At 36.6% G+C, this 13096-nt stretch overlaps 1 protein-coding gene across 5 annotated transcripts in view; it reads right to left on the bottom strand.

The window, feature by feature from the left end:
- Positions 1-1319: 1319 nt before the first annotated feature.
- Positions 1320-13096, bottom strand: part of KLHL15 (kelch like family member 15) — a 61732-nt gene continuing 49955 nt past the window's right edge. For all 5 annotated transcript variants that reach the window (XM_072615254.1, XM_072615255.1, XM_072615252.1 and 2 more), the window contains exon 3: positions 1320-7217. In XM_072615254.1, coding sequence (XP_072471355.1) covers positions 6108-7217 — 1110 coding nt within the window. In that variant the 3' untranslated portion in view covers positions 1320-6107. The remainder of the gene's footprint in view (positions 7218-13096) is intronic.

The raw sequence follows: 13096 nt of genomic DNA, 5'->3' as shown, positions 1-13096 counted from the left end.
GAAGATGTTAAGAAAAGCTTATAAATTAATACCTTTCTCAGGTGTTTTCTTAGGCAACAGAGTCCTTTTTCTCTCTAGATGGCTATGTGATTAATCTATTTCCTATCACCTTTCATAAAGATTATGGGGCACAGTATTTTCAAGAAAAAAAGTTACCTCAGAAGTACCAATACAACTACTTCTTTGAATAATACTCAATAATCTTTGGTACTTTAGTCATAGGGTACCTGATTCAAATTCAGAGACGGGTATTTATGTTATAAATTACATGGGTATAAAAATCCAGTTTGGTGTAGGGGAAAGAATGTTAGTAATTAGGAGAGACCTGGGATCAAACCTTGACTCTGACACTACTGCTGTGACTTTGGGCAAGTCACAACCTGTTTGAGCTTCAGTATTCTCAATGCAAAATAGGGATAACAGCACTTGTCCTACTTCTCTCACAGGGCTGTAGGAGGATCAAGTGAGATTATTTTTTAAATGTCAACTAGTTATGGTTAAAATTTTTTTTCTTAGAAGACAGGCACTTCTTAGAAAAAGACAGCAGTCACATTCAGCTAAGGAAATTTATCCTGTCTCTTCAGCTAAATTGGAAGTTCCACGGAATGTTGAGTTGTAAGCCATCTTATAAAAACTCACATTTTACTAAGAAAATGAGGCTTAGAAAGTTAAAAGTTACTTGACAAGTCACAAAAAATATATACAATGATATGGGTAATTTAAAAACAAAACAAAAAAATCTACCCACCCAAATATTGGATTGGTAATCTCAAAGCAAGGTAATATTATGGCTAGTGGTCAGCAAGGTAATATTTTGCTACATTGGTAATTAAGTGAAACTTCTAGATGGTAGATTAATTAATCAGTTTCAAGATGGAGTTTCAGGGGAAAGTGCCAGAGGCACTCATGTGGAAACAGATCTGTTTCTGCCTACACCCAAAATTCCAGGAATGCCTTTAAGAATTATGTGTCAAAAAAAGTTATCCAATTTGGGCACAGTTTTTTAGTTACCACAAACAAAAATTCATCCACAAAATGAAGGTCCATAAGAAGTGACGGCTGGTATTTCAAACCTTCAGAAGCTGTTTGGTGAAACTTCTTGATTACAATTATTGAAAATCATGTTAGATAATTTTCCACACAGACTCCGTGTGTGACTCTGACATTGAAGAAGTGTTCAGAAATCTTATTTTCCACTGTGCTGAAGAAAAACCAGTTTGTGATATTAAGAAATTAGTGATTTCACATGGGGAACTGGAAAGCAAGAATATATATACATATACATACATATAAGTATAGCAAATAAAAGGCACAAAGAGTAAATTTTAAAGATTAAAAATATTTTATTTACAATTTCTTTATACACACTTTTTACATTTTTTTTTCAATTTAAAAACAGAATGGATAACATATACATTATGTCTGAACAGATTGTATCCACAGTTTGGGAAAATTACCTGACAAAAATGTAAAGGCTTTTCAAAACAGTTATAAAAGGCAAACCTTAAATTACTCTAAGAATTTTATAACAACCCTGGGGTTGCTGTTAAGACTACTAGCCCAAAACGTACATAAAAGCTCAAAATATTTCTATAGACAATGTATGCCCAAGAGCCATGGTGCATACAGGCTAGGTAGAAAATAACTTCTCCAATTACCTTATTGGAAACATTCTTTTAGAAAGCAAATACCCGTCCCTTACTGGCGTACTGGTAACATGAGATTAACAGCATTCTTCAACCTATGATAATTATTTCCAAAGATATATAAAATAAGTCAGGAGTATCAATAGGAAACAAAACTAAAAAGTAAAAAATGGAATTTTGTCAATATTATTATAGCCTATATTATTAGTATTTAAGTTATATTAAAGTACTGTTAGGATAATGGACTTCCGTGAGTTTATCTATTACTTCACTCTACTCTTACTTAACATTTAATTCTATTGGCTGTTGACTAAATTTCAGTACTTTCTTGTTTAAGGGGAAGTTCTTTCATTTTTGGGGTCCCCTCCTTCAAACCAAGTTTAATCTCAGGATACAATCAAGCTCATGATCCCTAAAAATGATTATATGTGCAAACAAGATTTAAAACATATGGTTAGGCTAAGTGACCTAAGAAAGCTGCCATTAACAATACATTTTCATTGCTAACTCCCAAATATTTCTCAATGACGTCTAATTTACATTTTGGCCTACTTTGAGTTGAGACTTTCAAATGATAGATTCTCCAAAAATTTCTGATAGCTTATCAAACTGAAATGTTATGACCTAACACTACATATATATATACGTATATATATATATACGTATATATATAAATGAAGAGCCACTGAATATTTAACCTTTCTAGGAGAGTACTTATCTCAAATAATTCATCACAAAACATTCTAAAGTTTAATTTCACTTAAGACAAACCTTTCCATCTGTTTCTTACTTTGTGACTTCACACACTAGATAAGTGTGTCTTTTAACATCAGGGCAGCATGCTTTCTAGAATGAGGCTGATTCGGACGGTAAGAGTTTAAAGAGGATTAGAGAAGGCCTCAGTCAATATTTCACAATTTATTACCTTAACTCTAGCAAAGTGCAGAGCACGACAAAGGAATAGTAAATTGCTTCAGGAAAAAATATTCTATTCATTAAACTGTTTTTAAAAACTGGTAGTATTTCTCCAACTCACATCTTTAAAAACAAAAGATTCAGTGGGAAAGTCTTGTATTTTATGAAAAGGTGGTACTACAAGTTTTTTTTTTTTTTAAAGCAAATTAACATCAGAACTTATATTACCATGAAAAGGAAGACTGAAGAAGTGAAAGGAAAAAAAGTTGATAAAGAAGGGCAAATAAAAATGATTGTTTGTCAAATTTTTAAAAGTTTACTTACATGAAGTATGTGGAAAGGTCACGACAGTGACACTGTATAGTTTCCAATCCCTTATCTGAACTTTTAAAAAACACTGTTTTGAGGATAGGCATAACATATATTGATAAAAATGCACAAATGGTTCTGGGGGGAAAACATAAACTTGAAAAAGAATCCTTATGAAAACCATTCCTCTAGCTTAACAAAAATAAATCTCTACAGTTAAATCACAATTTTATAAGGGAATGTAAATTAGTTATGGATTTCAAATAATTTCCATTAGAAATATAAATATACATAGCTAAAGTTCTCTCTTGGACATTATACATTCAGAACTCAAGCAAACATCAATTATTCTCAATGCTCAAAACTGATTACCAGTAACATCAGTTTAGAAAGGACTTTCTTTCAGGAGACTGAACTCCACTGCTCAAGTTAGGATTTCACAGATGTTTGTTACATACACTTTCATCTTGGCCTTATTACCTTTCATATAAAATATCAAGCATATGAACTTGACTCTTGTCGCAGATCTCTCCCTAACAATGGCTATTAAGTCACGGCCAAGCAGGAAAACAGCAAATCAACACAAAAAGACACAGTTAGAAAAGCCCTGCATGAAGGAACCAGAATAAAAGGTGTTCATCTACAATAAGATGGAGTGCCTGTGAAGACAAAGACAAAGAAAAGCTACCGAGAGCACAGAAAGAAGAAACTGTGCTCAGTTTGCATTTAGCTAGGAAGAAAAACTTCTAGCAGTTTTGGGGAGTGGGGGGAACAACACCTTACCAACAGTCTCCTCATAAAGTATTATTAAAAGAAAAGAAAGGTAAAGCTTCAGTAAATATTAAGATGTCAGGAATTTGTCTATTTTTTGAAAAGATGAAGAAGGCTCTTGTGTCCCTAACTCTGGAAAAGCAATGATCAATTTATTTCCTAGAAACTGAAAAGGAAATAAACGATCATATCCAAAAACTAAAACTTCTTTGCAAGCTTTGCTCTCAGATGAACAGTTGCAGATAAATCTCTTGCTCCATCACAGACTTTGCTGTTGTCTGAATTATAAAAGGTTACTTTAATGAAATGTTTTGTCTTTATGTTAGCAGATCTGTTCTGCTAGCAGATGAATAATGACTTTTCTCAAATTAAAGGTTAGTTTGCGACTTTTATATACCTATTCATTTACCTTACTACTTGTTACTCACAAAAAATGAACAATTTTGGTATTTTTAAACCAGATTTTACTTCACAATATAATCTCCATTGGGTTGGGGGGTGGGGGAAGAAGTGACCACGAAGTTTCTTCTTTGGAAGTTCTTTCGCCTTGCCACATGACTTTCAGTGATGGCAGCAATCAAAACTTGTATAAAACTAGAAAGTTTCCATAACAGCCCTGTAACATTGCACAAATGTCCTAACATCTCACACTTGCCAGTGCAGGCACAGCCTATTGAAGGCCAGTTAGAGGAGAAGGAAAATGACATCCGTTTGGCCATGGCATGCTACAGGAAACACATTTCCCAGGTTACACTCAACTAAACAATTCTACTTGAGTTTAAATAATTAAAAGGTACATTTAGTCCTAAAGCACCCTTCTTAACAAATGTATTTTTAAAAACTGTTCTTGATCATTTTTTAACTTTGGGGGTTATTACTCTTCATGATCTATGGTACTTTAGTACAAAAGACAGAAGATGAGGGCTTGATCACCAACGCCACTAGATAGTTTGGGAAAGAAAAATAAGCTGGTAAATTTCATAAGAGAAGTTTGAGGAAATAATAATTAATCTGATAACAGTTTGTTCATAATATCTGAAATGAGAATTAAGTTCTAAATCTCTAAGGGTTACTAGTTTATGCTTAATAACAGAAGTCCATAGCCCCACTTTGGTAGAAGTGGGGTAGAGGATAGAGGGAAGAAAAGGAGAGGAAATGGAAAACTTATTTCGTAAGGTGTTTTAATTATGTATGTGATATCACCAAAAATCTTCTAAAGGAAGAAAAGGGCATGAGGGTAAAGATAATAGCTGCTGACATTTTATTCCTTCAGTAAAGAAATGGTAAATATGGCCTGTTTTAAAATTTACGTTTCTCATTTTCATAATCCAACACCCTTGTATGATACCTGAAAATTGTTATTAGATTCAAATACAAACTATAAGTAATACCACTACTGAATCTCAATTACATACAGTAGAGTATAACCACCTCTAGAGTGGTAAAAAGTGCTTGCACACTGCAGAATTAGGGCTTACACATATCCAGTTCTCACTACAAGTAAAATGACATTCAAATGTACTGAAAAGAGAAACATATTCAAAAGTGAAAGACAAACATTGATGTGGTTTACCTTAACGTTTACTTTTTAAATAAATATAAAATCTTCATCTTCATGAGTTTATATATGTAGCATGAATATAAAGAGTTCAAATGTTACTGAATCAATCAGCATGTATCAAAGATAGGGTACTTTGATACCAAATGAGGCCTCCAGTTACTTTAATGTTTTTAAAATACTAATACATGAAAAGATGTTACTACATCTAAACTCAACAAGTATGACCAACAATCTGCGCACTAATTAAAAATGTAAGATCCTAACCACACAAAAGATGCACTGTATATAGATTTTATTATGTATTCACATGTGCATATATTTTCTCCACTTACAAACACAATGCAGACAATAGAAGGCAGCATAGAAATAGTGTTTTGAGTATAAAAAGTTGTTAATTTAGTAGAAAATTTATATTTTTGCATTTTCAGCAGACTACTATACAAAAGCCATGCAAAAAGTTAAGTTTTAAGCTGTTTGTAATGACAAAACCAAAAGTGAAACATTGACATAATGAGCAATCCGAAAGACTTTAGATAGAAGAAATGACTGGAATCACTTTCAATGACACTTGAAAGCAGGTCTTCTTCTGTAAGACCAGCAAATCCTACTTTAGCACGTTTTTTAAGGTATCAAATCAACTCTGCAGACAAGTCTTCCAGAGGCTGTAAGTCTAGCGGCTATCTCTAAAACGAATTCATTGCATGAGCTCACGAGGCCACTGAAAGGGGGGGAAATGCAAGGAGAAAAGAAAATCTTCCAATACCGTAGCGATGGCATTGCTAGTAAAACTGGGGAGGTGCATTCCCTGTTTGTCTTTATGCTTCAGTAACGACTACAACACCAACAAGTACTCGAGAGACCTAAATACTACGCCGTGCTTTCTGTCTCTGAGGGGAGGTGCACTCTCAGCTGCAGCGTCTGACATGCTCTAAGACGTACTCAGGAAAGTGCAGGCTACACACTTGTAACCCATCGAGCTTGCAGGGCATCCGTGGATACTCATCTTCTTTCCATTTATTTTCTTCCGGGTCAAATGTCAGAATAGAATCACTGTAGTGACCATTATAGCAAAGGCCTCCAAGAACCATTATCTGTTCGTCCAACACAGCCACGCCATGACCACTTCTACCAATTGGCATGGACGCCAAGATGGTCCACTGATCAGTGTCTGGATCATAAACTTCTGTAGAAGGGCATCCTTGGGACTCAAAAGAAGCCCTTAAGATCACACAAACACCACCAAACACGTAAAGTTTGCCATTGTAAGAAATCATTTTGTGAAAGCATCTCGCATAATTCATTTTGCACTTATTCTCCCAACAATTAGTGACTACTTGCGTTCTTCTTGTTCGGTGTTCCACCGTCCCTTCTTTACTAGGATCAAACACGCACACTTGTTTGGATGTAGAAGATGAGGTAATTCCACCGGTGATGAACAACTTGTTACTAAGCACTGTCCCCTCATGTCCATACTTATTGACTGGATAAGGATCCACAAATTCCCATTTGTCTTCAGTGATGTCATAACGTTCCGTTGAATAAAATGTCTCATCTCTTGTTCTTCCAGCCACAGCATAGATGTACCTACCAATGACACCAACTGCAAATTCTGAACGTGGCACAGACATATCTGCCATTCTCAACCAAGTATTTTGTCTTGGGTCATACCTGAACACTTTAGAGGAAGCATGGAATTCACCATCTGGCCCCAGTTCTTCCCCGCCTAACAAGAACACAAAGTTATTCACGATGGCAAGGCAGTCTGGTCGTAGAGGTACTTGGGGACCCTCCAGCTCCCACCAGACCCGTGGTTTGTGTAAAAGAAGAATTTTACTATTTACCATGCTATGTCCTATCATTCCTCTGAATACTGCAGTCTGGGGTTTGGCAGAACGGATGCGGCTGGATTTCATTTCCATCAAAGGCTGCTGGTGAACACTATGAAAGTAATTCAATGCTTGGTCAACTTCATGTCGTAGCTGCCGAGAGTATCTATAAAATTCTGATGTCTTAACCTAAGGACACATTAAAAATTAATTTTAACCAAAAGAAAAAGCACTGATGGTAATCAAAATGATCAAAGGTCACTAAAATAATTTCTAGATTCCCCTGGGGTTTATTTTTCATGTTATTTTTCAAAAGCACCTAAAGCTAGGTATTTTAATTGCTTATAAAACATGTAAGCACTGATATTTCAGGGAAATATAACGCAAACTCCATGTTGCCACACATGGTTATCATAACAACAGCAAAAAGAGCGTGGCTTCTCACCTCCCAAGAAATGCTATGAGACACATCCTGTCTGGCTCTGATGATAATAACAACAGCTAACGTTTGCATTGTGTTTCTCGGTTCACAAAGTGATTTACATGTATTACCTCATTCGATCCTCACAATAACTCTGTGAAATAGGTGGTATTACCCCATTCTGTAAATGAGGAAACTAAAGCCGGGAGAGGTTAAGGGACTTGCCCAGTCACATAGCTAGTAAGTGTCTGGGGCAAGATTTAAACTTGGATCTTTCTTACTTGATGTTCAGCACTCTCTCCAGTACCTCACCTAGTTGACTCATTAACAATGTAAAATACACATCTTAGAAACTTAGTAAATAATGTTAATTTAAAAAATTTTAAATTAGATTCAAGGGAATATTTTTCAGGTAACAAAACAAGGCTCAAATTTCCTTTTCTCTAGTTTTATTATTATTTTTTTTAGAGATGGGGTAGGGGACCTGCTACTTCATCTATATAGAAAGTCCTTGCGTGGATGGCAATTGGTAACCTATCTGTAACTTAAAAACTTAACAAGTTGCCTGGGGCACTGAATGGTTAAGTGACTTGCCCATGGTAGTACAGCTAAGTAGATGTCAGGCAGGATCTGAATCCAAGTCTTCCTGAATCTAAAGCTAGCCCTTTATTCGTTCTGACATCACTGCTTCTGCTGCACTTAGGGATAGGCCAGGCTGGATGAAATGTTCACAGTACCTAGAGGTGACCACAGATTCAGCTTTGGGCCCAGGTTACCGGTTGGGGCTCTTGAGAGGGCTAGGAGCAGGACTCAGCACCTAGACCTTGGAGCAGCTCTTGTACTCAGTTCTCAATCCAGGGTGGTATCATGAGGATCCCCCAGGCAGACTAAGAGTACAAACTAAGTCCCAAGAATTTCATGACAAGCGAGGCCAGCAACACTGGCCTGCTTAGAGAAGACTGTTGGAAAAATGAATAAACTATGGGAAGATAAAGTAATTATTACATAATGTCAAGGATGCAGAAGAGAATAACTCGTAAAACTTCTACAACTAAAACCTCACAGAAAAATCAGCTTGTCCAATAACAAATCGGAATTCAGAGGCGAAATGATGCAAGAGTTTACAAAAATGAGTTTTAAATAGTATTAAAAATGAAATAAAATAAGAGAATAGAGCAAAGAATGCTAAAGAAATGACAACTATAGAAGAGAGACTTGAAAGAAAATGAACAACGAAACCCTGAAAATGTAAGTAGGCCAAACGGAAGCCGACACCTCCGCGGCATAAAAAATAATAGTAAAATGAAGTGGAAAGACTATCAAAAACTGAGGGAAAAAGGAAGGAGCCTTATTAAACAAACGACCCAGAAAACACACCAAAAACAGGACCAATGGCACGAGTCTGCCTAAAAACCACCACCGAAAAGAGCCTGGATGTCATATTTCAAGAAATCATGAAAGAAAACTACTCAGACATATTAGAATCAGAGCACAATGTGAAAAGAGAAAAAAAAATCCAATCTCCTCTTGAAACTCCAAAATGAAAAAGCCCAATAACGCCAAAATAAAAATTCAAAGATCCAAGAAGAAATACAGCAAGCAGCCAGAAAGAAAGAGTTAAAGAACCAAGGAATCTGGGGGCAGCTATACATGAGATAGAGCTCTGGGGCTGGAGTCAGGGAAGATCAGAGTTCCAATCTGGCCTCAGACCAGCTGTGTGGCCCTGGGCAAGTCACTTAACCCTGTTTGCTTCAGTTTTCTCATCTGTAAAATGAGCTGGAGAAGGACACAGCAAACTACTCCAGTATCTTTGCCAAGAAAATCCCAAATGGGAGCAGCAAAGAACTAGACATGACTGAAAAGACTAAACAACCACCAAGAAATCACAGCTAGGATCACAAAATTTAACACTACAAAGGGAAACAAAAAATATCATATTCTATAAGGCAAAAGATGCAGACCAACATTCAACAATAACTTACCCAACAAAACTAAATATCACCCTTCAAGGGGAAATGAAGGACTTCCAAGCATTCCAGGTTAAAAGACTAGGGATGAATAGAAATTTTGAAATATAAACACAGGAGGTAAAGAGAAAAGGGAGTAAAGAGAAAAAGCAAATGACAAGCTGGAGGAAGGCTTTCTATGGAAGAAGCATACGCATTCTGATAGAGTGCAGGGGACGAGACAAGCCTCCCCTAAGAACCGTGACATCATCAGAAATCTTAGACATCAAGTAAGACGGAAGGTCTGGGACTGAATTTTATGGTTTTGACGATCCTAACAGAAGAAAGGGGGAAGATGGTGGAAGAAGACAGGAAATACTGGACTCTCCAAATTTCTCCTACAAACAAGATACAACATCACCTGAAAGTGAACCTCGTGCAGCAAAGATAATTAAAAGTCAGGGTAAAGCAGCTGTCCTAAGACAACTTGGGAGAAACCAAGGAAAGGCCCATCTCCAGGGGCAGAGTTGGTTTATGTGAAGTGCTAACACCTCCAGGAGACTCCTCAGAATCCACAAACAAAGAGCTCTGGGGGCAGCTGGGTCAGGCCTCAGCATCTGGAGCTTTCACCTCAAGGACAGTGTGGTGGCAGGAGAGCAGAGCAGAGGAAGAAGACGGGCCCTCTTCTGTTTCTGATGCCAGGCCCACTTGTGCTGACCACACTCCGACCTGGGCTGTGACTGTGAATGAGAAGGGGCAACCTCATGCACTGAGTGCGGCAGCAGAAGAGTGGAGACTGCGCTGACTGTGAGCACTTGCAGAAGGGTGGAGGAGTGAGCTCAAGTTTGCAGCCATGGGAGGGACAGCCTGGCTGGAGCCTCCAGCCAGGGCTCAGGGGCAGAGAGGAGCGTTCAAGGAGGGGCCCCCAGACAGTCCTTAGAGAAGCACTGGAAGGCTGCGGCATTCCCCCCCCACCAACTTTGGACTAGAACTTGACCACAATGATAATGATGAATAAGCACAGAGAAAGAACCCAGCCTTAAAGAGCTGCTATGGGAACATAAAAGATCTGGGCTCATGCTCGGAAGATAATGAAGTTGAAAAAAGCTACTCCGACTTCAAAGAAAAATGTCAAATGGTCACAAGCCCAAAAAGAGTCCTGGGAAGAACTGAAAAAGGACTTTAAAAATCAGAGAGGTTGCAGAAAAATTAGGGAAAAAAAAGAGCAATTCAAGAAAATTAAGAGAATTATTAAAAGAAAGTCAACCAATTGGGTAAAGAAATCCAAAAACTTAAGGAAGAAAATAACTCCTTAAAAACTAGAACTGGGCAAAGGGAAATGAATGACATTAGATGCAACTGATTTGGAAAACAGATTGAGGAGATGATCTAAGAATTCTTGGACTACCTGAAAGTTATGATCAAAAGGAAACTAGATAAAATATTAAAAGAAATCATTAATAAAAATTACCCTAAAGTCATTACAATGAGAGGGTAAAACAGAAATGGGGGGGGGGGGAGAGACATCTACTGATCACCACCTGAAGGAGAGCCCAAGATGAAAATTCACAGGAAAAGCTCCCAGGTTACTACAAGTAAGAATTTAAAAAGAAAAACAAAACAATTTCAATCCTTTGGAGCTACGGTAAGGACAACACAAGATTTAGCAACTTCTATGTTAAAAGACCTAAGGGCCTGGAACATTATATTTTGAGGAGTAAAGGAGTTGGATCTGCAACCAAAAATAACTTACCCAGCAAAGCTGAGTATAATTCTGAATAAGGGGGGAAAAAAAGACATTTCATTAAAGATTTTTAGGTATTTGTGACAAAAAGACCAGAACTCAATGGAAAATGACATATAAGATCCAGGAGAAACAAAAGGTAAATATTAAAGACTGATTATAAGGCATTCAATAAGGTCATACTGTTTATTTCTTGTATGGGAAAAATGTTATCAGTCCTCTTAAGAATATTCTCATTACTTGGGTAGTTTGAAAAAGCACACCTAGAAGGCTTGGGGTTGAGTTGAGTGTGATGGGATGATTCTGAAACATAAAACTAGGTTGGGAAAGGTAAAATGGAGTGATAATCTCATGCAAACAAGACGTGAATGGAAGAACTGTTACAGGGGAAGCAGGTAGGGATGGAGGGCTGGGAGTGCTGGAATCTTATGTTCATTGGAACTGGATGAAAGAGAGAATAACATATACATCCAGAAGGGTATAAAAGTCTTCTAAATGTATAAAGAAGTAGGAGAGCAAAGGGACAGGATAAGGTATGTATATCAAGAAATAAGAGGGTAAGGGAGAGGATAAAGGAAGGATTCTTACGGGGTGGGTAAACTAACGAACAGGAGGGTAAGGGGAGAGGATAAGGCAGGTAAGTGGTTAGAAGCAAATTAGACTGTCAGGAGGGATAGGGTAAAAAGAGGGTGAGAAGGATAATACAGAGGAAAAAGAGGATGCAGAGAAATACATAACTAGTCATTATAATTTTGAATGTGAATGGGATGAACTCTCCATAAAATGGAAACAAACAGCAGGAGTAGAATCTATTATGCTTCCGCTGAAGTAAAAAAAAAAAAAAAAGCAAGGGTAGCAATCATGATCTCAGACAAAGTTAAAGCTAATATAGATTTAATTAAAAGAAACAAACAAGGAAACCACCTACTTTCTGATAAAAGGCACCACAGAAAATGAAGCAATATCAATACTGAAGTCATATACACCAAATGCTACATACAGCATCTAAATGTTTTTTATTAACTTATTTTCAGTTTTCAACAATCACTTCCATATGTTTTAAATTTTCTCCTCTTTCCTCCCCAAGTTGTTATGCAATCTTATATGGGTCCTATACATACCTTCTTATTAAATACATTTTCACATTAAGCATGTTGCACAGAAGAATTAAAATGAATTAAAATAAATGTATGAGAGAAACCAAAACAAAACATAACAAAAGAGAAAATAGTCTGCTTCATTCTGTGTTCCAGTCTTCTATAGGTCTTTCTCTGTATGTGGATGACATTTTGCAGCAAGAGTCCTTTGGAAATATCTTAGGTCCTTGCATTGCTGTGAAAGGCTAAGTTTATTAGAAACAGCCCTCGACTATTACTGTGTATAATGTTCTCCTGGTTCTAGCATCTAAATTTTTAAAGGAAAAGTTAAGTGTAGAAATCAACAGTAATACTACAATAGTGGGGGACCTTAACTTTCCCCTCTCAGAATTAGATTACTCTAACCAAAAAATAAATAAGAAAGACATTAAGGAGGTAAATAGAATCTGAAATAAGCTAGATATGATAGCTATCTGGAGAGAACTGAATGGGCATAGAAAGGAACAGACCTAAGGAACAGACCTCAGTGGTACATGGCACTTTTACAATAATTGGTCATCTATTAGGCATAAAAATCTTATAGTGAAATGCAGAAAAGTAGAAATATTAAGCCATCATATTCAGATCACAATGCAATAAAAATTATCTTCATTATGGTACCATGGAAATAGATTAAACACTAACTGGAGACTAAAGAACCTAATTTTTTAAAAAATGAGTGGATTAAAGAACAAATCATAGAAACAATTTTATTTTTAAAAAATGACAGTAATAAGACAAATACCAAAACTTATGGGATCCAGCAAAAGCAGTAATCAGAGGAAAATCTGTATCTCTAAATGTTGATATTAATAAAAAAA

This window comes from Notamacropus eugenii, chromosome 5, assembly GCF_028372415.1.
Source record: "Notamacropus eugenii isolate mMacEug1 chromosome 5, mMacEug1.pri_v2, whole genome shotgun sequence".
Taxonomy (NCBI): Eukaryota; Metazoa; Chordata; class Mammalia; order Diprotodontia; family Macropodidae; genus Notamacropus; species Notamacropus eugenii.
The sequence above is the reverse complement of the archived record's forward strand: the minus strand, read 5'-3'. Positions and strand labels throughout refer to the sequence as shown.